General features: G+C 50.2%; 2 protein-coding genes across 3 annotated transcripts; one reads left to right on the top strand and one right to left on the bottom strand.

The window, feature by feature from the left end:
- Positions 1–20066, top strand: KEL (Kell metallo-endopeptidase (Kell blood group); the record flags this gene model as incomplete). The annotated part of the gene is made up of 18 exons (XM_082632395.1): positions 1–48; positions 271–415; positions 709–885; positions 2714–2838; positions 3138–3284; positions 6128–6187; positions 6281–6469; positions 6701–6849; positions 8415–8544; positions 15716–15826; positions 16901–16999; positions 17247–17324; positions 17766–17866; positions 18028–18138; positions 18272–18339; positions 18569–18738; positions 19092–19187; positions 19905–20066. 18 exons carry the CDS (start codon positions 1–3, stop codon positions 20064–20066), a joined length of 2166 nt encoding a protein of 721 aa, XP_082488521.1.
- Positions 16295–22071, bottom strand: LLCFC1 (LLLL and CFNLAS motif containing 1; the record flags this gene model as incomplete). Of its 2 annotated transcripts, XM_082632396.1 has the most annotated exons (4): positions 16295–16488; positions 20673–20919; positions 21459–21579; positions 21672–22071. In XM_082632396.1, 3 exons carry the CDS (start codon positions 21705–21707, stop codon positions 20741–20743), a joined length of 336 nt encoding a protein of 111 aa, XP_082488522.1. In that variant the 3' UTR covers positions 16295–16488; positions 20673–20740. The 2 variants fall into 2 exon arrangements, with proteins under 2 accessions (XP_082488522.1, XP_082488523.1); XM_082632397.1 differs by lacking the exon at positions 21672–22071 and having other exon boundaries at positions 21459–21600.
- Between the last annotated feature and the right edge of the window lie 3623 nt (positions 22072–25694).

The following is a 25694-nucleotide window of genomic DNA, read 5'->3' as shown; positions in this document are numbered from 1 at the left end:
ATGGGGTCTGAGCCAGCGAGTGGATCGAGGACCCGCAGGAGACGGGAGGTAAGTGACCTCTGTGACCTGTGCGGGGCAGATTTATGACAACCCTGCCAGCTCCCAGGGGTCCAAAGAGGGCTGAGTTTGGGATAATGAGGGGTGTTATCTCCATACAAAGGGGCCCTAGCACTAACTGTTCCTTCTTTCTCCTCTCCCCCTCCCTTTCCCCACCCCTCCTCTCCCAATCCTCTCCATCTTGGGGTTTTCACCTCCTGGTTCTCTGCGCAGAGATCTCCAGAAGAGGGGCTGCCCACTGTATACAGCAGACAGTGGGCGATGGCCAGGCGAGCGCTAATGACAGTCCTGCTTTTCAGTCTAATCCTTGGTGGTTCTCTGCTGCTTTGGGGCTACGTTTTCCAGGGCTGTGGTCCTGGTAAGCAAGATCCTAGATCTCCCACGACCCACTCAGCCCTCCCTCGTTCTTGGACCCCATCCATCCATCCATCATCCTGAGACTCTGTGTCCATTAACTGCCACTCATCCTGACCCTCTGGGGCCCCGGGTTCCTGACCTCTTCCCCCTTGAATCACGCTCCTGGCCGCCAGTCAGACCATTTCCTCCTCACCAGGGTCTCTGTCCCTTTCCCTCACCAGACATTCCTTTGCTTAGCCCCTTGGGGGAGCCCTCATCACTTTCTCTTTCCCAGCTCTGAGCTTTTCCCCACAGCCCACTGTGAGACGCCTGTGTGTCGGGACCTCCTGAGTCTTTACCTGGCCTCTGGAAACACCAGTGTGGCCCCCTGCACTGATTTCTTTAGCTTTGCCTGTGGAAACATCAACAGGACCACTAGTTCTTTTCAGGCTCTTGCAAAGGAGAACAAGCGCCGACTTCAGAGAATACTGGGTAAGGAAATCAGGGTGGAAGATTCTCTTGCCATGGGTGCCACTGAGCCTAGAATGATCACAACTGTTCCAAGCCTGTGTGCCTGTGGAACACCTGGTTTGCACCATCCTCCATTGGCTCTCAGGGAACTGCTAGGTTTGCTTCTCCATCACCATACATTTCACCACAGGTACCACCTCTCTTCCATCTCTTCTTGTCCCTCCCTTCATCTTTTCTTTACCTAATCCCTATCCTCTCTCCTTTCCCATTTATCCATGATTGCTCCATTCTCTCCAAGTTCTCCCTTTCACCAAGTTCCATCTTCTGTGTTATCTCCCTTAAATTTTCAATTTCTACCCTATGCCAGGTGTCTTCCCACACTGGCATCTCCTCAACACCTGTTGCACTTTAACCTTTCTCTCCATCACTCTCATTGTCCAGCCTTCAAACCCTTCTTGTCTCCTAATGCGCCCTTGTCAGTGTTATCCTCTCCCTCCCCTCGCTTCCCAGACCCCCCTCTTTTCACCATTATCTCCTGTTCTCCCTGAAACCTTGGACCATGGTGTGCAAGTTGAACTGGAAGAAGCTGAACTGGGATGATGGAGATGATGGATTGGAGATGATGGTGGGAGGAAAGAAGTGGCCTAGTGGGTGAGAAGTGATGGAGAGTCTTTATTGGGTTGTGTGTAAGGGAGTGAATATAGATGGGCACAAAGGAGATGCTGGAGGGAGAGGAGGACCAAGTTAAAAAGCCTGGAGGTAAGAAGATTCCTGTAGATGGTGGCGGTGTTGAGAAGAACTGAGAGGAAAACTATGAGGGAGGAACCAAGGCCACATAGGAAGTAGGAAGTTGGTCCCAGGAAGTTGGTGGATGGCGGCGAGGATTTGGGAGGAAGCATGTAACAAAAGGAATGCATTTCCTGCATATGGGAACCCAGAGAACCTGTTGACGGTATCAATTGGAATCTGGAAGAAATACATGTATCCCTTTGCCCTCCTTCTTTTGATGGGAAACAAGTGGAGGTGGGTATTCCCTGCATGGTAGAGGGGCACGCTTTCACTTAAGGTATGGAGATGAAAAGAAAAAATACACTTCGGACAAATTCTGCTGCCCATAATAGAATGAAAGGATGTCAGGGGGACTGAGGGAGAGGTGTTAGATATTAGAAGGTGGAGGATTCAAATGGGTTTGTGTTTGGGTTATGGTCCTGTGTTTGTTTGTTTCCTGGGATCAAAGATGGGAGAGTCCAGACAAGGGGAGCCTGCCCCGATTTTTTCTCTTTGCTAAACATTTCCTCATGCGCTTTCCTCTCTCCGATCCCTGAGAAGTCCTCTGATTTTCCCAATATTTCTACTTCCTTCATTCATCTCCCTCCTGCCTCTCATTTCTACTTTCTCCCTTTTCCAAACTCTACTTATTCCATCTCTTTTCTGCCTCCCCTTTTTGTCTTTATTTCCTTTCTCACCTTTCTTCCTTTTTTTTTTTTTTTTTTTTTTTGGCCGCGCTGCTCAGCTTGTGGGATGTGGGATCTTAGTTCCCCAGCCAGGGATGGAACCCGGGCCCTCGGCAGTGAGAGGGTGGAATCCTAACCACTGGACCGCCAGGGAATTCCCTCACCTTTCCTTTATCTTCCTCATTGTCTTCTCCGTGCTCCGGTTCCCAGCTCTTTTTCTTCCATCAAGTTGATCCAGCTCACCCCGTCTTCCCAGTTTTCCTCATCCTTCTCTTTCTCCCCTTCCCTCCTTATCCCTGGAAGTCTTCCCTTTCCTATAACCTTTCTGTCTCCCACCTTCCCGGCTGGTTTCCTTGCTGCCCCACTCCTTTAATTCTCCCACACTTCCTTTCTAGAAGCCCCAGGTTCCTGGCGTCTGGCCTCTGGGGAGGAGAAAGCCTTCCAATTCTACAACTCCTGCATGGACACAGGTGCCATTGAGGCTGCAGGAGCTGGTCCCCTCAGACAAGTTATTGAGGAGGTGAGACCTGGGGCATCAACTTTTCTGGATGCATAACACGCAAGACCAACATATGCTCAAGGCTGCCATTGTTTCCCCCTAGAGGATGGGTCTCTTTCCTAGGAATTTGGGAGGGAGATGGAAATGGCAATGGCCTGTGGATGTATTAGGACCTTGGGTGAGGGTAGGGAAAGAGGGATAGAGGTGGAGCCCTAAAGGGGTTAATGGACTCAGAGTAGAGGTCAGGAAGTAGCAATGGTGGTGGTGGGGTTGGTCTCAGAGACTGTCCCTGTGCTGAGCCCTCTCTCTCTTCTTCCCAGCTTGGAGGCTGGCCAGTCTCCGGTGATTGGACTCCCTTAGACTTTAACCGAACTCTGAGCCTTCTGATGAGTCAATATGGTCACTTCCCATTCTTCAGAGCCTATTTGCGACCTCTTCCCGCCCCTCCGTACACGCCAGTCATCCAGGTGAGGGAGGCACTGGCAAAAAATGTAGTAAAACCTGGGCCTGACTCAGATTTCCTCTGAGAGGACTTATCTTTAGGGAAATTATTGATGTGAGAACCAGGGACTTTAGGTGAGATTAGGGAAAGGAGCAGCAGGGCCAGTTCTGGGAAGACAGAAGTAGTCTTGGTCTTCCTTGTAGCTTCTCTGAGTCACCCCCAGCGTCTCTCAACTAGTTCCCCTGTCTCCAGTATTGCCCTCCTATTATTTAGTTTTCATTGTCCCCAGAGGGACCTTTCTAAACCAAGAGCTAATTATGCTGTTGTCGCTGTTTAAATGGCTCACTAGGTCATCAGGATCTGGTTCTTAATCCTTAGCAAAGCCTTGCAAGTCTGACCCTTACAAACTCCTCCAGCCTTATCTCCTCCTTATACCCCAAGCCATGCTCCCTCACTTACAGCCCCAAGGATATTCTTCAGTTCTTTGCATACATGGCTTCCTTTGCCTGCAACCCTACTCCTCAGTTCGCACACTCAGCCTGGAAAACTCATACATATTTTTCAAATTTTGGCCTTGATTACTATCCCTTCCAGGAAATCTTCACTGAAACCCTGGCTGAGATGTAGGTGAACCCCTCTGTTCTCCCATTTCCTGTCATCTCAGCATTTAGCACTGTGTTGAAGACTGAGCCTCTTAAGAACAGGCCCATGGTTTAGTCGGCTCAGGTCCTTGGTACCTAGCACAGGGCCAGGCATCTAGAGGCCCACACCAGGTGTTTGCTGAGCAGGTAAAAAAAATTAAAGCCTTGGAGGCATCGGTATTGTGGTAGGCAATGTGACCCTATATATTTGGCCCCTACTCTGAAAAATGCCACGAAATTACATGAGGATGAACATACAAGAACTGATAATGCACATGAGGCATTCTCAAATTCAGTTCTAAAGGGTGTGCTGAGGAGTTTAACTGGTGTGGCCTTTGGAAATTGGTTAAGAGCTGAAATGGTTAAGGAGAAGCTCAAAGGAGGGAGAGTGTGGGCTGTCCTGAAGCCTGGTTGATTCATACAGCTGACGGTGAAGCTAAAGGGCCTTATAAGGGCTGTGGGGAAGTCCTGAGCTAAGGGAAGAGCCTGGAATGGTGTGACCCCTCTGTGGGGTCAGCAAGGAGGCTGGTCTGTTGAACAGAGGATTTGCGGGTAGGGGTGGGGTGCAGTGGAAGGTAAAAGTAAGGCTGAAGACATGAAGTTGAGACTGATTATTCCCGGCCTACGACACTGGACTGAGGTGATAACTTTTGACATAATAGAAAAAAAAAAGAGCTACAGAGGCCTTTCAAATATGATGGTTGTACATAGAGCCCAAGTACAGTCAGCGGTTTTCGAGGTCAACCTAGAGGTGCTGAGGCAGCTAGATGAGCAACGTTGATTCTGAACTAAGATGATTGTGGCAGAAATGGAAAGTGAGGCCAGGCATGAGGATGTAGGCAACTACCTACATCCTCATCCTAGTGGTGATGGATGGTCCATGGTGATTCAACAGGACCTGGTGACTGACTGAATATCAATAACAGAAATGGAGAAACTAGACAATGACCCCACAGTGTTGGTTTGGTGTGAATGGGAGGAGGGTGGTTCCCATCACCTTGAGACTGAATGGTCTCTGAGGGGAAATACAGGTAGAGAGAGTGGACTACAGTGGGAGCACCCCTATGAGGTGGTGCCGGAGAAGAGTAAGAACGGTCAGGAGGTGGGGGTCAGATCAGCTCAGCTGAGCCACAGAGGACAGGGGAGAGACCAGTTCAGGAGGGAGGGGTTGTCTTTGATTCCAGAGACTTCTGAGCTTAGAAAATAAGGAATGAAAAGACACCATTGGAAACCTTCTAGACATAGCATCAAAATAGTCATGGAAATGGACTCATTTTATGGAGTTAGGAGGAAGGTAAGGAAGTTGAAGCAAAGGCATAGATGCCTTTTAGTTCTTTAAAGTTTGGACAGAAAATGTGACAGAGGAGTCAAGTGAAAGCTTTATTCAAGATAGCAGAAAAGTATATAGCTCCAGGTGGGAGTAGTATATTGAAGTCGGAGAAGTAAAACAAAAAACGTGGGAGCAAAGATCTTCGGGATAGAAACAAGGACACACCGAGGTCAGAAGTAGGGTGAAGCATGTGAGGGTAGTGGGCTACTTTCCTGGGGTGCAGAATTTAAGAGGGTACCAAAACTCACTAATCAAGATAAATAGTATTTCAATAAATATTTTTTAAATGTCAAAATCAATGCAAAAATCCATGATGAACAAAATATCAAATTTTTGTTCATCGTGGATTTTTTTTGAAAAAACAATGGATCAAAACTTTATTGCAGACTTTTGGGGAAACATCTACAAAATAAATGATCAAAAATACATTGTGGTTTTTGGGAAAAATACATGATGAGCAAAGTTTTGCTATTTTATTCTGTGGGGATTTTTAACATTAATTTAGATTTTTAAAATTTCAATTAAAATATTATCGATCTTGATTACTGAGTTTTCAGTACCTCTCAAATTTTGCACTTGAGACGGGTATCTCATTCCCTTTACCCTAGACCTGGCCCTGGCACAGACAGTGATTCCCTACAGGACATGGGTTATTATGCTTCTCTCTTGCTGAGCACCCCAAACTGGTTGAAATACCTTCTTTGCACATTTGCATGTCTGTACTCTTCGCCCATGTCCCTTGCCCCCAGTCCCTGCCTTTCTTTGCTCTCTGGCTCCTCCTCTGTGCCCCCTTTAGTCCATCTCCTGGGGCCATCTTCCTGGTAAATGCCCATCTCCCCACACCTGTCCTCTCCTTCTTCCACATTCCCCACTTCTCTCAGTCTCTCTTGTGTCCAGATAGACCAGCCAGAGTTTGACGTTCCCCTCAAGCAAAAGCAGGAAATGAACTATGCCCAGGTAAGATGGCACTGGGGACCAAGGTCCTGACCTCTTGTGCTAGAGAAAGGCAGGGACCGATGGTGGCTGTGACTGAGGTTGCCTCTCCCCCAGATCCTGCGGGAATACCTGACTTACCTGAATCGCCTGGGAACCTTGCTGGGAGGAGACCCAAACAAGGTGGGAGAACACGCCTCCTTTTCCATCTCCATTAACTCACAGCTGTACCAGTTTCTGAGGCCCCTGGAGCAGCAACAGGCACAGGGAAAGCTCTTCCAGATAGTCACGATTGACCAACTGCAGGTACCTTGAACCAGGGACTGGATGAAGATGGGCCTGAGGGTCTCGCTCCCAAACTTTCTTGACCTTCTTGGCTTCTTTCTCCTTATTTCCTTCATTCCGCTCCATCCCTAACTTTCCTGGCTCCATCCTTTCCCTCAACCCCCCCCTCCCCACTCCCTTTCCTACCTGAGGGAGGGGATGCCCCCCCTCCTCCTTTCCTGTCCCCCCAAGCCTCCGTATCCCTCCTTTAAGGAAATGGCCCCTGCCATCGATTGGTTGTCCTGCTTGCAAGCGACATTCGCACCAATGTCCCTGAGCCCCTCTCATCCCGTCGCAGTCCATGACCTGGAGTATTTGAAAAACATGTCGCAACTGGTTGAAAAGCAGCTGTCGAAGCACAGGTTTGCCCCACGTGGGAGGGTGACGGAAAGAGGGTCCAAGGACCGGAGGTCTCAGGGACAAAGAAGGCTGGAGAGTGCAGGCTAGTAAGGGCCTCGCAGAAAGATGGGAGGGATCCGGGGCCACGTGGGGGCAGAGAGGGGGTGGGATGGACGGCCCAGGAGGACATGGTGGAAACAGGAAGAGGGGCTCGGGGGGCATGGGGTAGGGAAACACACACGCAATGAGGCATCCAGGTATCTGACAAGACATGGGGTTTGCTGGGAGTAGCACCCAGCCTGTGAAGAAACTCTGAGCTGTGGGAGATGCTCGAAGGCCAGTTGCTGGGGACAGCAGCTGAGGGGTGTGGGTGGGAGGAGAAGGTACGTGGGATGAGTAGATGGAGGAGGTGAAGGCTGGGAAGAACCTGGGGGAGAGGCTGTTTCTCATCTCTAGTGAGAGGATTCTGGGGCCCTTGTGCGAAAGATCAGGGCGTCGAGGAAGGTGGGAGGAGGGAGGGTGAGGCTCCGTGTTGGGCTCGCTGCTGTCCCTGATACTGTGTGGCCACCACTTGGAGGCAATGGCTTCCTTCCAGGGCCTTGGGCTCAAAGCCCATCTTCATAGTAACTCAGTGGCAGCAACGTCTAGAAATTCTTTCAGGGAGAAGCAAACAACCATTCATGCAGGTGGGAGCAGCTCTATGTAAGGCTACAAATCAAACCCGGTGAGAGAGTTGCCAGCAGGGCAGAGAAAGGTCCTGGATCCCAGCTTTGTTGCTCTTAGAAGATGCATCTTAAGATGAGCTGAGGTTTCTTGGTTGTGGAAGTAGCTGAATCTGTTTGGTTGAATCTAAGTGCAGGCTTCATCTAGCCCAGATCCTCCCCCACCCCCCTACTGTGACTTGAGAGGTCCGCCTCTTCATCTGGTTCTTTCTTCTATCATTCTCCACCCCAGCCCAACCTACATCAAGAAAAGCTCTTCCTCAAACAGACAAAAGTTTTGAACAGGGGTTGCCAGGGGCTGAAGGCTGGGGAAATAGGGAGAGGTTGGTGAAAGGGTACCAACCTTCAGTTGTAAGATGAACAAAGTCTCAGGATCTAGTGTACAACATGGTGACTATAGTTGATAACATTTAATTTTGCTTTGCTGTATTTTACTTTGTAGAGATTGTGGTTTTTTACAAATGAAAGGTTTGTGGCAACCCCGTGTCAAGCAAGTCTGTGGGCACCATTTTTCCAATAGCATTTGCTCACTTCATGTCTCTGGGTCATATTTGGGTGATTCTCACAACATTTCACCCTTTTTCAGTATTATTTTAATTGTTAAAGTGATCTGTGATCAGTGAACTTTGATGATACTTTAATCGTTTTGGAATTTTTTAGCAATAAAATATTTTTAAACTAGGGTAAAAAAAAAAAAGATAGAAAGAAAAGCCCTTCTTGACATGTTCACATGTGAAGTAGTTATTCTCTGTAAATACAGAGAAGGGCTTCCCTGAGAATATCAAGGTGGCCTATACAAGGGGAAGCTTTTCTGGTGGTTTCCCCAGAGCCCGGGGGTATATTGTGGGTCTCTTTTCTCTCCACAGGGACTTTCTGCAGAGCCACATGATCTTGGGTCTGGTGGGGACCCTTTCTCCAGCCCTGGACAGTAAATTCCAAGAGGCACGTAGATTGCTGAGCCAGAAACTGGGGGAGCTGACAGGACGACCACCCACGGTGAGGAGAGGAGGGGAAGAATTCTCCCAGATCGGGGGCTAAAGGAGCATCTGTCATTTGGGGGGATAAACGTGGGCCTAGCCCCCTCAGGGAGGGGCATGAAGATAGATGCCCCAGGGTCTGGAGGCACTCAAGGCTTACGCTGAGAGCTGAGGCACCAGGGACCAGACCCTTAGGCACACATCTGGCTACCTCGAGGGCCTTTTGCTGATTGTTAAAGTCTAGATATAAAGCTCTAAAGTGATCAGGACCTGCTTTTCCTTTGTCATGACCCCTAGACTATTTGCCTGGTTATCCTGAGCGCTGTGACTTGAGGGGCCGGACATACAGCCTAGGGTTCACTGGAGTAAGAGGCAGGGGCCTTCCCTTTGTCTAGGTGACTCCAGTGTTCCATGTCCAAAGGTGCTTCACAAAGAGCTCATCTCTGACATCCCGGGTTCTGTTGGCCACACCGTGGGCTTCGTGGTACAGGTCCCAACATATCAGGGGAAGGAGCTGTACCAAACGTGCTCCACTAACCAAAGTCTACTCTGTCCACACTCAGTTGCTGAGAACTTTGAAATCCTAGGTCGACACATCCAATCCCAAGAGGAGGCATCTAGAACATAAGATGCCCTCCAACCTCAGGCAAGGCCTCGGGGTAGTCTTGAAAATCACTGGGTTTCTTTTCTTAGTAATTTGTGGACCCTGTCTCTGCCTTGGAGAAACTCATGGCTTTGGCAACCTGAAATATCTGTGGAATTCAGAGAAGGGAATTGTAAGCACAGGGACTGGAATGTCGTTATTGCCTATTGAGCCTTTCAAACGTGCTAGACATTTTTCTAAGCCCTTTAGATATATGAGCTGATTTGATCCTCACAACAATTCCATGAGGTGGGCAGACCATTCTCTCCCTGTTTTATTGATGGGTAAATTGAGACCCAAAGGTTAAGGATCTTGCTCTGGGTAATATACCTAGTAAGCTGTTAGAGCTAGGATTTGAACTCTGGAAGTCTGGCTCCAGAGTCTGTGTGCTTAATCATTGTTTAAAAAAAAAAAAAGAAAAGAAAAGAAAAACCAAAAAACTTCCTAGAATTTTCACTTAGGTAGGCTAGTCCCCAAGAACCTTTGGCTCAGCCTTTCCCTTGACTCAGATGAGATAGAGCCCCAACCCCTCTTAGTTAGGGTGGCTACAAAATCCTTGGCACCAAACAGCCTCCTGGAAATCCCAGAACCATGGCCTGGTGGCACTTCTTGAAAGGTGTAAGAATGCCAACATTGAAATTCACACTTAAAAAACTTAGAAGGCTTATGAATTGCTAAAGTCACCACCCTTTATACACATATATATCCTTTATATACATATTATAAACATCCTTATATATCTAATAGGATATATAATCGTCCTTGGGCTTAAAACCTGAATCAAACCCTACCAACAAATAGTTCTGTGACTTGGTGAAGCCCTTTCACCTGTCTGGAACAGCACCAGGTATGACACATATTAATATTAATAATAAAAGCTGAAATACATTGAGGAGTTACTCTGCGTCAGGCATTGCTTATTTTATTTACTACTCCCAGAACCACTCTGAGGTCCTCAGAAAGGACATGTAATGTTCCCAAGACCACACAGCTCCTAAGTGAAGGAACACACTCCAAAACAGGTCTGTCTGACCCGTGAGGCCATATTTTTAACCACAAACTGTGCAGGATTGAGAAATAGTGGGTGGTAACAAAAAATGCTTTGGCAAATTCTTTCTATAAAGGTCAAGATAGTAAATATTTTTGGCTTTGTGGTCTATGTGATCTGTGTTGCAACCACTCAACTCTGTCCTTGTAACACAAAGGCAGTCATATGCTAAGTAAATGAATGGGCGTCACTGGGTTCTGAGAAAACTCTGGTTTAGATACTCTTGGAATTCCTAAGAGGGAGAGATGAGGGTGGGTTTAAATGATCAGTGGGATATCTGAACGGGAGGTAGGATGGAAGCAGCGTCTAGGGAGAAGAACAGGTTTTCCGGCGGAGAGAGGGAGATCATTTCTTTGCAACAAGGCATGGGGCAGGCTGGCTAAGGCCTGGTGCAGTGTGAGGGATCCTCCTGGTGGCTCTGGCTGAGTAGAGGTGATTGGGCTTGCAGGCCAGGCTGTCCTACTGCTGCTGGAGCCTGGCCTGGGGGTTTGAGAATCAGCCTGGAGGCCAGCACAACTGGAACAGAGAAAGCAAATAGGATAAGTAGGGAGGAAATCAGAGAGGGGAGGAGGGGATTATACTGGGCCTGGTAGGTCCCTGTAAGGACCTGGGTTTTTCTCTGCCTGTAACAGGGGCCTATAGAGGGATTTATCTGTTTTATGTTTTAAAAGATCATATTTTGAAGGTAAGCGGCAGTGTTTCCTGACGGATGTGTGGTGTGAGAGTGAAAGTGGAGTCAAAGATACCACCAAGGTTTTGGCCTTGGTTTGACCAAAATTTGTATTTCTATCCAATGGTTTTTTTTGTTTTTTTTTTAAATTTATGGCTGTGTTGGGTCTTCGTTTCTGTGCGAGGGCTCCCTCTAGTTGTGGCAAGTGGGGGCCACTCTTCATCGATGTGCGCAGGCCTCTCACTATCGCGGCCTCTCTTGTTGCGGAGCACAGGCTCCAGACGCGCAGGCTCAGTCGTTGTGGCTCACGGGCCCAGCTGCTCCGCGGCATGTGGGATCCTCCCAGACCAGGGCTCAAGCCCGCGTCCCCCGCATTGGCAGGCAGACTCTCAACCACTGCGCCACCAGGGAAGCCCCTATCCAATGGTTATTAATTACAGATGTCTAACCATATTCTTCTGAACGAATTCTAATGGATAATACCCTTATTCAGAAGGACTGTGAGGTCTCATTATCTGACCATATTTTGTTTATGACTTTTGAGTATATCGTCAATGAAACTGGCTGTTAAGCCAGGTCTTCCTCTTATTAAACTTGAGAAGCTGAGTTTGGGGAATTAAAAGCAGAACTTCACATTTTTGCCCATTAAATGTGAACTGTTTACATTCAGCCCAACATCCCAATTTATTCAGGTAATTTTAGCCTTTGTTTCAATGGTCTGTTATTTTTGCCTCGGATCATTCATGGTTTTATTTATTGCATCTTCATCTAGATTACTGGTAAAATTTTGCAGAGGGAAGAGTATTGGGTCAGGTTGTTGAAGACCTAGCGTAGAGTCGTCAGTTCATTTATGCAACAAATGTTAATTGAGCCCCTATTATGTGCCAGACACTTCTCCAGACTCTTGGGAATCTTCATGAACAAAATAGACAAAAATCCTTGCCCTCAAACACTTATATTCTAATGGAGGCAGAATGACAGTAAGCTGAGTAAAACATATTGGATGGTATTAAGTGTTATGAAAAAATAAAACAGGAAAGAGAGAGAGGCATACTAGGTGAGGACGTGCTACAGTGTCCAGTGGGGTGGCCGGGGAAGCTCGTACTAACTTGGAGTCATTAATCACTGATGTTCCCTTATGGATCAGCCAGTCAGAATCCACTCAAATCACACTGTCATTTAACGTGGATTTCTCCATCGATTTCACAAAGATGTAATTTTTGGTTTTACCAACTGCTATCTTGAAATCAAAATAATGCCAACAGAGTGGGGTAGAACTTTAGGATTTACAGAGCATGTTCCACGTAGTATTTCCCCTGCTCTCCCAAGCAGCTTTGTGAGGCAGGCAGAACAGGAAGGCAGAACAGGCATTAGGCTCATTTTTATAGCTGGCGTAACTGAAGTATGAGGGTTTAAGTTAATAATCCACAGTTAGTAAATACTGAATTCTCTGTACAGAGGGAGCCCTGCGGTGGTCCTTGAGGCTGAATCTGACCCATAGGTGTGTGTTGTTGAAGCTTTTTACAAACTGTTAATGAACGGCCGACTTTCAAATATTAGGTGATGGCACAGCAGGAGTCGGAGTTCCAGCCTTTTTTGTTGTTGTCAATGTGAAGCTCTGGCAACCCTGAGCTAGCCGTCTCCAGGGGCAACAAATGACTGGAGCTGAGTGATGCAGCCAGTAGGGCTGCGTCCCTCTCTCCGGTTGGCCGTACCCCTTCTTGTCCTGGGGTTCTGATGTTGGACTGCTTCTCTCACTTAGGTTACCTCACGGCCCCTGTTTGAGTTTGTGACTCCTGATCTACTATTTATCCTAATTTAATGATCCGTTAAAAGTGATGACATTTAAAAAGGATTTTGATATTATTCGTCCTCAGTGATGCTATGCTGGCCCTCAGTAGTTACACATTATTTTCCAAGTGTTCAAAAATAGTCGGTTTAATGATTCATTCTAGAATTTTGTTTAGAAATTAACATTAAGGATTCCTGACTCACCTGTAATCTCTAAAATCTACCTTCCCCTTACTGAAAATTGTGCAAAAATTTGCTTCTCTCCAGACTCTTGGAATTTTTCCTGATTTTTATCATGTCTATCATTACTCATGGTTCTAAGCTTGTATCTGCAACTTTTTTTCTTTCTTTTTTAAAAGATTTTTTTTTCAAGTATAGTTGATTTAGAGTGTTGTGTTAACTTCTGCTGTACAGCAAAGCGATTCAGTTACACATATATATCCATTATTTTTCATATCCTTTTCCATTATGGTTTATCACAGGGTTTTGAATAGAGTTCCCTGCGCTCTACAGCAGGACCTTGTGGTTTATCCATCCTGTACATAATAGTTTGCATCTGCTAATCCCACACTCCCACTCGCGCAACATTTTTCTGTTCCTTAAGATTAATCTTTTGAGCCTCATTATCCTGGGTTTGAAGTATTTCTTCCATCCTTCATATTTTAGCAATGATTTTTTTTCTTTTTCTCTATTTTCAATCAATGTGGTATACTCTATCACTCCATGTCTTGAGAGACAGCTCAGATACTCATAACCCCCAGCAGATGAATATACAACCTGCCAACCTCCACTCCTGAGACTTATGTTCATTTATAGATTCTGGAAGTTATTTTCCTGCACATAGAACATATGACTCAGCACAAGTGTGACCAGAAGAATCCCAGAGTGGCACAGGGTGAGCAGTGGGTGGTCTGAGGTGGTGTCCATGCACTCCAGGGGCCAGGTCAGGGCCTGCCGTAGCCTGGGCTATGGGCAACAGCATGGAACAGGCAAAGGCTGTTGGAGAGAAGACCAGGCACCAGCAAAAGGGATCAGGAAACAACTCAAGAACCAGGAGGTGTAGAAAGGGCAGGCAGGTCCACAATACCAAGCTCAAGGCTGATGTGTTTGCTACTGTCCTGGGTGCAGCCCTCCATCCCAGGCAGCAGTCTGATGAAAGGCAGTCTCAGAGCCAAGCTTGTCATCGGGGGCCTGCAGGGGAGGGACACCAAAGGTGGCCAGCAGCACCTGCACTTGACCCAGGCATGGCTATCAGACCGAGGTTGCCTTTCTATTTGTATTTGTTTTTCACATTTGTGAGTTTCAGAGCTCCAAGTAATAAACTATGGAAAGTGTCTGAGTCCCTTCTCCTCACCAGGAGAAGGTCCTGAATAGGTCTCATGGTGAGGGTACAGACAAGAACGCACAGATGTGGGCAACCTGGTCTGGAGCAACCCCCAAAATGATAAACGTTCTAATAGGCAGGCCCGGGAGTGTCTTCAATGACAGAAGTACTGGCCTTCCTTTCTATTTCCTCTTTGCTCGGAAGCCCCGTAAACTCTCTCCAACCTTAGGACCCGAATGCGTGGTGGCCGCCTAACTACCTTACCTGCCAGGAGGTCTGGGGGAATAAATCAGTTACAGGAATGAAGTCTTGTGACTTCATCCCACTCAGCCCAAATTAGCATGTTAGCCGGTTTTGCCTAAGTCCCAGCTCAGCTTTCCCTTAGGCCAGCTTCCTGAATTTGTTTCTCATTTGCCCTGCGTCATCTCTGGGCCTACGCTTGGTCGTCTCTCCAAAGCCATCCACCCCAACTTCTCTCTTTTATGTTTCTTAGTCTTTCCATCCTGCTGTTAACACATTATTTGACCGGGAGATTTTTGCAGAAACTAACGCCTGGGGCAGTAATAGGTCTCTGGTCAAACGTGTTAAAAAACACCCCAGTTGCCAAGGCCCGCTATGAGTTTTTATTTTTTTATTTTTTAATAAATTTATTTATTTATTTTTGGCCACGTGGGGTCTTCGTTGCTGCACGCGGGCTTTCTCTAGTTGCGGCGAGCAGGAGCTACTCTTCATTGTGGTGCACGGGCTTCTCATCGCCGTGGCTTCTCTTGTTGTGGAGCACAGGCTCTAGGTGCGCAGGCTCAGTAGTTGCGGCACGCGGGCTCGGTAGTTGTGGCTCACGGGCTCTAGAGCGCAGGCTCAGTAGTTGTGGTGCACGGGCTTAGTTGCTCCATGGCATGTGGGATCTTCCCGGACCAGGGCTCGAACCTGTGTCTCCTGCATTGGCAGGCGGATTCTTAACCACTGCGCCGCCAGGGAAGTCCCCTCTTTTGAGTTTTTGTCTAACCATTTCTCTGCCTTTGAAGTTGAAGATGTCCGTCCTCTCATTCTATATCCTTTCCCCTGATTTGGCAGAAAGTGTCTCAGCACTCTGAATGCGTATATTTAGCCTTTTCTTTTTTCCTTTTCTCCTACCAAACAATATGGCATCTAAAACCCAACTTTACTCTGATAACTTTCTTCTTTATAAGACAAGGTCTTACCATATGATCCTTAATAACCATTTGGAGAGTCGGGGAGGAAGGCAGGAGGCAGGGAGACTTTTCCTTCTTCAATTTCTCTTTTAAGTAAAGAAGCTTGGGAGGATGGGAGTCTCCGCTGGGCTCTGTGCGTGGTGGGCGGGGACAGGGTGACAGGCAGACCTGCTGAAGTGAGAGGGTTGGCTCTAGCCCTGTCGTTCCCAGGAGGCTTTCAGTCATCCAGAAGGATGCCTCCCAGTGGCCTGGCTTTCAAATTCAATAGGCAATAAACAAGGATCGTTTGCCCAACCCAGGCTCATGAGACTAATCCTGGAGGAGATGTGAGCCCCTCTTTGCTAAGCAGCAGGACCCCATGTGTGTCACCAGAAGGGGTTACAGAGTAAAGGGAGACAAGCCCAGAACGTCCAGCAAAGAGAGCGTGCTCTGGGGGTGAAGGTCTAGGTAAGACCGGCCTGGGAAAGTGGATGAGGACGACGCCTTGGCGGGGACCGTTCATTCCAGCTTTGTCTCTGTAGCCCGCCCACCCTCGCTGGATGACGTGTGTGGAGAAGACAGAAGCCTTCTTCAAGCCTACGCTGGCAGCCTTGTTTGTCCGTGAGGCCTTTGGCCCCAGCACCCGAAGTGCCGTACGTGAGGGCCCTTCCCCGCCCACCCATCCTCTCCTAGTTCTAGTGACTTTGCTCGTCTCCATGGTCTCTGTGGTCAGAGAACCAGCCAGTTAGAGAACCCAGAGAGGGACACGCTGCATCCCTAGGGTCTGCACGGTTTAGCTCTGAGACACAAAGTCCGCACGACACACAGTGACCTGGACAAGTCACCCAGCTTTCCTGCTCATGTGTTTCTTCAACCATAAAATGAGAAAATTGAACTGCATGACCTCTAAGCCTACCCCTTGTTTACCTATGATTTTTTTAACAACACGTGAAATGACGTCAGAATGGAATGCTATCATCTTCAGAAGTGCCAATAAATAACTACTGAATACTTTTCAGTGCCTACCATGTGCCTGATACTCTTATAAGCACTTTGCACCAACTACTTTAATTCCTACTATTATTATAATTTTAAAGCAGAGAGAACTGAAGCACAGGGGTTAAATAACTTGCCCAAGATCACACAGCTACCAAATAGCAGAGTTAGGATTTGAACTCAGGCTCCCAATGTTGTCATCCATTTTCCTCCATCAAGAAAGGAAAAACACATGGTGGTAGATGGCTGAGAATGCAGTCAGTACACAGTCAGGGTGTGAAGCTGGACAGGCTTCGGCTTGTTGCAAAGCTGAGGAACCCTGGAAGATGGAGAGAGGAAATGCAGGCTGTAAGAAACAGGGTGTGAGGACGAGGGCCCTCGAGAGCAGAGAAGGGGATGGTGGTCCACCTCCTCCCACCACTTTCTGAGAGGATTGCCTGGCCGAGAGAAAGGACAGTGTCACGGAAAGGAGCTGTCTACCCCATCAAGTGTCAGGAGTGACCCGTCCCCACCTTCCCCTTCTGTGCTTGGTACCTCCTTCACATCCCCACAGCTCTCCGTACCCTGAGTTTTTGGTCACCTAGTAGGTAGCACTTTCCACTTTCTGAGATCTTCCTCCTACTGGCAGCCCCTCAGGGTCAAGGCCCCTTCCTAGAGACCCAGTGGGCAGGGCCCAGGACTGAGGCTGACCTTGATCCTGTTTCTTTCTCCCTGCCCCGTGCCGCCCACAGGCCATGGAATTATTCACTGCAATCAAGGATGCCCTCATCGCTCGGTTCCAAATGCTTCCTTGGATGGATGAAGAGACCCGGGCAAAGGCCCAGGACAAGGTAAGGCCAGGAGAAGGAGACGGTGTGGGAACGTGTAGTAGGTGTGAGTTGAGTGTTGGATCAAGAGATCACAGGGCCTGGAGGAGCGTGCTCAAGGCACACGGGCACAAGGCCAGTATAAACACCAATATGCCGCACACACATCCTGGTGACGCTACCAAAGGAAGGGACAACAGTGAGCAGGAGAGATTCCTTCTGATAAGACTTGGGGCAGGTAGGTTCCTTCCACGTTTGTGTCTCTTCCCAGGTCACCCAGCTGCAGGTGAAGATGGGGGCCCCGGAATGGGCCTTGAAGCCAGACCCAGCCAGACAAGAATACAACGATGTGGGTTCCTGCCCTTGCCAGTTACTCTTAAATCCTCAACTTCTTCACCCACCCTGATCCACCAGAGTGGCAGACAGTCATTTTCCCTAGTTGATCCTAAAAAACCCCTTCCCTGCCCTGGTGCTGCTGGGGCCTGATGGGCGAATAGCCACTCTGTGGATCTTGCCAGCAGAAGAGTAGAATCTTTGCAGGTCACATTGAGTGTGTGTGTGCACTCACACCCACGCATTCGTGTGACTTGCCTGAGTATTTGTGTGCTGGTACGTGTGAAGCCTGTCTGTACCATGCAGGCACTGGTGTCACGGCGCTGGTTTTCCACCATTCCGGGGATGTCCACGCATCAGGGCTTATCTGTCTGGGTTCAGATGTCTGCATCAGGGTATATCAGCGTGCCTCTACATTTGTCTCTGTGTATTCGAGCTGCCTCCTGCCTCCTCCCAGATACAACTTGGACCCAGCTTCCTGCAGTCCTTCCTGAGCTGTGTCCGATCCCGTCGAGCTAGAATCATTCGGAGTTTCCTGCAGCCTTTCCCCAACCACAGGTATGAGGGCGAGGGAGACACAGACACCACATCCCAAAGACAGCCGTCCAAGATTAGCAGGAAAGAAAGCCAGAGGCTCAGGGGAGCAGGAACATTGCCAGTATTGGGGAAGGACGGCATGTAAGTGATAGAGCTGGTGTTCATATGTGCTCTTTCCACAGGTGGCAGGTGCTCCCCTGGGGCGTAAATGCCTACTATTCAATACCTGACCATGTGGTGGTCTTCCCAGCCGGACTCCTCCAACCCCCGTTTTTCCACCCTGGCTACCCCAGGTATGGGCCATTCTAAGTTTCCCACGAGCAATGGACCAATGTTATGACAAATGATGGATGCGACTTATGGTTGGAGAATTGGGGCCAAAAACGTGGAAGGATTCTGAGGGTAAGACAAGCCCTTGCCCCCTAGAGCTGTGAACTTTGGCGCCGCCGGCAGCGTTATGGCCCATGAGCTGTTGCACATCTTCTACCAGCTCTGTGAGTAACAGTGGGCCATTGGGAGATGGGGCCATCGGGAACCCAGGTGAAGGCCCCAAAGGCAGCCTAGAGGGGGAGAAGGGAGGCCGTGCGAGGGCTCCAGCGGGGGCGGGGGGCAGTTCTGAAGCCTTTGTAGTGCTCCTGGGAGCCAGCCCAGTTTGTGGTACCCCCATGTCTTCACCCCTGCATCATGCCTCACCGTTGCATTCCCTTGCCCCATTTTCAACAGTATTCCCTGGGGGCTGCCCAGCCTGTGACACCCATGCCCTACAGGGGGCGCTAGTGTGCCTGGAGCGCCACTATGCTGCCTTTCCATTACCCAACGGGACCTTCTTCAATGGCTCCCGCACATTCCTGGAGGATGCTGCAGACACGGGGGGACTGGCCATCGCACTGCAGGTAACTCACATCCCAAGGGCTGCGATCTATTTGTACGAGCAGAATAGACAGCCTGTCCCCAGTTTTTCCTTCCACCATCCCTCAGGCAAACATAGCAAAACTTTGGGCCCTTCACATCCCCACTGAACAGGTGGCAACTTGAGGACCCCCTCCGACTCCATAGAGCCCTCTTTTCTAGATCCATAGATCTCACGGCAAGTGTCTTTTCTCCTGGCTCAGAGCAGTGGGTCAGTGCAGAACTTGGAAAGAAGAACCATGAACTGGTTTTAGATGTTGCGTGTCGGGCATCAGTTTTCCAGATGGCCACGGGTCTAGAGCCTAAGGGCGACTCTCCATCCCACTCCCATATCCAGGCATACAACAAGAGGCTATTATGGTACCGTGGGGAGACCACCCTGCCCAACCTGAACTTCAGCCCCTGGCAACTCTTCTTTCGAAGCTATGCCCAGGTAGGCAGCCGACACCTCCCACCACGGCTTAGTCCATGTCAGATAAATACCCTATTGTTAACACTCAGATATTGTTAAACATCTTCCCCCAATGCCACCAACCCTCTGCTGCACACATCCCCACTGTCATCCTTTCACACATGTCCCCTTGGGACCATCCCTTCATCCTACTATAATTTCTTCTACCAGATTCAGCAGTGCCTTCAAAAAAAGGAGAACAACTCTATTCCCAAATTCCTCCTTGAGATGAGGCCAACTTTTATCTTCTCTCATTTCTTCTAGAAACACAGATCCCTTCAAAAAGAGCCTTAACAGACTATCTGTAGACCACATCCCTCCTCGGAGACCTCGCCACGCAGTGGGGTCCCCACCTGACATAACCCCCGCTAAGTGCCATCTTCTCCCTCAGCAGATAGTGCCCCCAATTCCTCAGGATACTTAAAGACCCGCACAGTGTTCTCACAACAGACCCACCTCTAGGGCACTTACAAATGGTATGATTGCACAGACCAGCCCTCCCCAGATACCCACTGCCAGATTAAATGACCCGCAAATGGCAAATATCTTCCTTTCTCCATGTGGCCCTCGGAGCATTGCTATCCCTGCTTTCATCTTTGCTGTCCCTAGTTACCACCTGGTCACCAGGTCTGCTGTGTCCTGCTGACCCTGATACCCTGCTGTTCTCCTTACCCTGTATGGACCTCTCTTTCTCCCCAGGTGATGTGTAGGGACCCCAGCACCCAGGATCCTCAGGACACTCACAGCCCTCCTACCCTTCGAATCCACGGGCCCCTAAGCAACAGCCCAGCCTTCGCCAGACACTTCCACTGTCCCCGTGGCACCCTCATGAACCCCTCCAGCCGCTGCCAACTCTGGTAACGCAGCTGGCTCCCAAAGAGACCTCAGTACAGGTGTATCAGCATCTCCCTGCCCCATCCCTGGAATCAGGGCAATACCTCCTCTCCCCTCCTGTTCCAAAAATAAAAGCTGGCCCTTGGCTTCTGCCTGTCTCTTAAGAACACTTTCCTGCTATGTCCGATGCCTAGAAGTCAGAAAAAATCAGAGGAGAAACCGCCAAGCAGAGTCGCAAGGACGTGAGACAAGGAAAGAACCAATGAATGAGTTAAAGGTCGGTGGAAACTGGTTAGAGACAAAATTAAGCTGCCCCCAATTGTTTCCAGGATTTGATTGTTATTACTTTCATTGTTGCTGCCTTCCTACCCCTAATCTGTTGTCCTGAACAAAGCCAGGAGAGACTGGGGGAGAGAGGAGGGCAGGGGTCCGGTGTCTCGGCTCTTGGACATGACCCTCAGAGGGTGGGGAGGAAGGTGGGCAGGGGCCATGGACCGCTGAGAGGCCAGCACGGGGTCTCTCTGATGCTGTGTCCCGAGGGAGAGGGTCGTGGGCAAGAGCCAGGAAGCCGCATGTACGTCACCCTCGGGAGAAGCGCTCCGGAGCCCCACAGGGAGGTGGTTGGTAAGCTACCGTGAAGCGGAGGCAGATGTCCAGGTCCTCATCCAGGAATCAGGCCACCACCTCCGCCTCCAGGTCCCTCATAGAAAAACCACGATGCTGGCCAGGTTAAAGCAGAAGGCGAGGTCAAACAGGCGGCCACGGCTTGCCACCGCCTCTGACGTCTGGTCGTCCTCTTGCTGGGTCATGTCCACTGCCTGCCACAGCTCGCCCACCGAGGAGGCCACAAAGTGCTCTTCAAACTGTTCTTGATATTGGTCTGAAACGGGGGACGGGGGACGGCATGAAAGGACTGTTTCTGACTGCCCCCCCTCCCCGCCCCTGGCCCACCTTGGAAAGAGGAAAGCGTTGGGGAACCTGGGAACCCAACTACCCACACCCTTGTTCTTGACCACAGAGGCGATGCTCCATCTGGGGGGGTCTCTTCTGGTCTGTGTGCAGCCATAGCCCCAGCTCAAGGGCATACACTCCCCACTGCCAATTCAAAGTGCCTCCTCCAAGGTGTTACCTCATTTGGGGAGTGAGGGACCAACGTAGAGAAGGGTGGACTTCAAAGACCCTCTTCCCGTACTCACAGGGTCCCATGCACATCAGCTGGCCCCGGCACACCCTGAGTATGGCCCTGGCGAGGAACCGCGGCTCTAGGCCCTTTACACGACGCTCACACTGCAGTAGTAGGACCTGGGGTGGTCGCCCGTAACCCAGACCTATCTCAGCTTTCCCTCTGGCCTGACCAGTGATCTGACTCCAGAGAGATCTGGTCCCCGGCTTCAGGCATCGTCCCACTCCTTCACCTACCTGTAGAGGGTGTTTTCTCTTTCTGACTCCTCTCGTCCAGGCCTGGGCTCCCTTTCTGAGGCTTCACCCCCTTGACCCACAGCAGCAGCAGGATGGATGCCAGGAATGCTGCCCTGCAGAGCTGGAAGCCCAGGGAAGTCATGGGCCTTTCCTAGTCCCCAGTGCCCGGCAGGACCCCCTCCTCCCTTCCCTGTCTGTTGTCCCAGACCTTACCCCTTCCCAGCACCGTTTTCTCCCCTTCCCTTCCATAGGACCTCTGATGTCATGAGCTCTGTGACATCACAGCCGTGGGCCTGACCCTCATCCTGGAGAGTTCCGTTGGCAGGCAAGAGCGTGGAGAGTGGCTGGCAGGGGGCAACTGAGGCTTCCAGGATGACCACAGTGGGCCATTCTGTGCAGAGCCACAGCAATGACTTAAGAGTTTGTGGAGTCCTTGCACGTCCATTATATCATTAGATCCGTATAGTAACCAGGACTCAAAGTCACGGTATTGCCATACCCATTATATAGATGAGGAAACAGGTTCACAAAAGAAATGCTTCGCCCACTGAAGATGACATAGAGCAGAGAAGGGCTCTTGGCCGTTTCTTTAGATTCTAAATATCACATCTTCCCACTCCTCTGTATAGCCTTTCTCAAAGGAAAGCGACTTGCATAAACTGAGACCCGGACCAGATGTCGAAGTGGGCATCTTCAAATCCTGGGCTGTGCATGAAACTCAGCTCCGTCAGAAATGAAGGAGGGGGAGGGCGTAGGTGGAGGAGGGGATGGGTACCTGCTCTGGGTGTGAGAGAGACAGAGAGCCAAGTGCCTTGGACCCAAGTGGAAACCTGTCTCTCCTCGTCCTCTCCTGGACTTCCCTCTGTCCTAGCCATTGCCGTCTTGTACTGATAGACTGAACACCGTCTTCCCTCATTCCACATCCTCCTGTACTCAGACACAGAGGAAAAGTTGTTAGAGACCCAGTGTCTAAACTCCATCTCGAAAGGGTGGGAGGAGTTACAGTCTTCAGAGAAAAATGAGTGTGGCAGACAGAGGCAAGGATCCCAAGTAACGGGTCTCAAGAGACCTGCCTTCACGTCCCAGTGCCTGCCCCTGCCCATGACCCTGGTGAGCACAGACCTGTTGGTAATGGGCTGTGGCTAATTAGCGTCTGCTTCCTGGAGCAGAGAGATGGGGAGACAGGATGAAGCCCCACCCTGAAAAGCCAGAGACAGATACTGGCCATGAGCGACAGGAGGGGGTGCCAGGACAGGTGGGAGGGGGGTCTTAGACACGCTGGAACGATCACCACCAGCTCACACCGCTCCTGGCGTCCACACACCCCGCACCTGAAGGAGCCACCAAGTAAGTGCCGGGGTGAGGATGTGCGCAGAAACACGTACCCTTCCTGAAAGAGGGGATCACAGAAATGGAAGGGCCCGTGGAGCTTCCTTCCCATGGATATGACCCCCATGCCGGCAGACGGGCTTATCAGGAGACTCCTGGACAGCCGACACGGCCTCCTGTATACTTCCTGGTGATCCAAGCCAGGTGACAGGGTGACTGGGCAGCGGTACAGGAGGTCACTTGATGATGGGAGAGGCACGATTCAAGTAAGCAGGTGACCCTGTTCACCTGTCCCTTGCACTCATTGACCTGCAGGTTCAGGAAATGATGCTTGAATGGAAAAAAATCACTAACAACCTCCTGGCTATTTAGGGGAGGAGCCTCTTGGTTCAAGGCTAAATGAGAAGCCATCTCCGGCTCTGTGAGTTTGCCTGGGGAGGGTAGTTGGGCGTCGGGGTGTCTTACAGGGGCGGCTGGAGAGGAAAGAACCGGGTGGCACCGCTACCACTGCCCCCATTCCTTCACCACCCGCCTGCCTAATGCCCTGTGCTGAGGAGATAAATCCTTGGAGGAAGCCAGGAACCCCTTCACATTTTTTTCTTATTACAAAAGTATGTTAAAAATTATGAAAAACGAAAAAGGCAAATAATTCTACCATCCAATGACAATTCCTCTTCATGTTTCAAAGGATGGTATTCAAATTCTTTCCCTACATGGCTGTGAGCAGGTGGGGTGGGAGGGTATGACCTAAACATTGAAATCTGGGTTTATATGTTTTCCTTCTCCTCATCCCATCAGAATAAGAGATCTGGCTCCCTTGGCACCAAGGGTCTCTGGGATAAGACAGGGAGGTCGGGTCCCTGGACTGGCTCTTACATACTCGCTCTGGACCCCGAGGCATCATCTTGCAGGGAAGCTGCTACCTGAGGGAGAGAGCTTGTAGGACTCCTTGTCTGCAGAAAGCTGCCGGAGAATGAGGACGGATGAGAGGAGAGAAGGGAGAAGAGGGTGGTGATGCAGGACGTGACAAAGGGTATGGGGGGACGGGGAGGGAAGCCAGAGGAGAGAACTCCTTAAAAGATGAGGAGGCCATTTCTGAATCTCCAGCCTACCAGGTAAGACAGGAGGGACAGCTTGGTCCCCTTCAGGCAGCTTGTTCCTGCCCCTCTCGTTGGAGAGGACGGTGCAGGCCAAGGAGCGCAAGTGGGAGGGGAAGACCCAGAGGTGGAGACCCACGCATGGAGGGGGGCCCCCTTTCCTCCTCTGGAACCCAAGGACCATGCCCTTGGTGGCCAGCCCTGCACACCTGCTCTGTGCGGCTCTGACCGGCCCCTCCCGCCTCCACTCCCTCCAGGACCAGCGTTAGGGGTTGAGCGTTTCCTGGGCAGGTGCTCCTTTCCTCTGCCGGCCTCTTATCAGCACATCTACACCCCCAGCTCACCCTTATCGCTCCCTCCATCTCCTTAGACTGCAAGTCCCAAGGCTTCAGAGGTCATTGCAACCCCACACTGCTCCAACCCCCAGCAAAGCAGAAAATGTCCCACAAGGTGACCCCTCCCCCTTCCCAGCCGGCATCTCCCCGCTTCCTGAGGGAGAGCATGCTTCCTCGTCTCAGGCACCTCCTTTTCTTATTTTCCTTTCAATTTTCGTCCGTCTCTAAAGGTAATTTTGTCCATCCTTCAGTCTCTGGAGACGCGCTCTCTTTCTTACAGCGAAAGAAAGGAGAGGTCCCTGTTCCTGAACACCTCCAAGGGGGAGGGTCCCCAGCCTGTCTCCACCCAAGCCTCTCACCTTTATAGGCAGAAGGCTCCCAAGAAGTCACGATGTCTGACGGGTGATTCGGACCTAAGGCTTCCACCTTGCAAGCCAGCTCCAACTTTGCCACCAGCCGTGGGTAATCACACGCACGTCTCCCTGCTCTGTCTTCTCATTTAGGAAACAGAGAACCTTCAGCCTGTTCCCAGGTACCTCGCAGATCTACTGAATGACTGCAATTCAATAACGTGGATATACCTCTTGGAAAACAACAGGAAGAAAAGTGGAAACTGTCATACCATAAAATAATCAAACACTGTCTTATCTTTATACGCATATGCTTCCTGTTGACTTACTCCTGGAGAGAGTCCCAAGATTTCCTCCAAGTTCCTGCTGTTCCGCCTCTGTGGGGGTGCTGGGCTCTCTGGGGTCTCCTCTGACTGGAAGGGAGGAGCTGGAAGGGAAGAGGAGTCACTGGGCTGTGCCAGGAGGAGGCTCAGCCCGGAAACCTCCTTTGAGTCAGGGCTGCAGGGCTGCAGGGTGGAGGGCAGAGGTGACCACAGCTCAGACGAGCAGGTATGGGGGCTTTTGAGCTCATCTATGGAAGAAGAATCAACTGTCCTTGAGCTGATATGATTGTGCTTTACAGACACTTCTGTGAGAGCGTGTAAGTGTTACCCTGATTTTCCAGATTAGAAGATTAGGAGACTGAGGCACAGAAAGCTCACCTAACTGATTTGCAAGGACTCAGAGCCAGCATTCAAACCTGGACCTGCCTGATTGCGGAGCTGGAGGGCTTTGCTTCTGTACTCTTTTGCACCCAAGGTAATTGCTCACCTGGCTTGTGGGACCCACCTTTAGGCTCCCAGTCCAGATTCCTGGGCCACACCCCTCTCCTGTCCCGGTCTCAGCCGCCCTAGCCCACTGATAGGAACAAACTCCTTCCCCCTCCCCTCCCCGCTCTGGGGCAGGCTCTGTGCCCCAGGGCTCTCTCTAGAAAGAGCTCCTCCTCTCCAGGTAAAGCCTCTCTCTCTCCCGGCAGGGCCCCCAGTCCCCTCAGTGCACGTGCACACATCCCCACAGCCCACAGCGCACACAGGGCACCCTGGAGATACACTCGCTCTCCATCCCAGCCCCGCCTGCTCGCCCCCG

This window comes from Mesoplodon mirus (assembly GCF_964341445.2).
Source record: "Mesoplodon mirus genome assembly, chromosome: 9".
Lineage (NCBI taxonomy): Eukaryota > Metazoa > Chordata > Mammalia > Artiodactyla > Ziphiidae > Mesoplodon > Mesoplodon mirus.
This window is presented reverse-complemented; position numbering and strand designations above follow the sequence as displayed.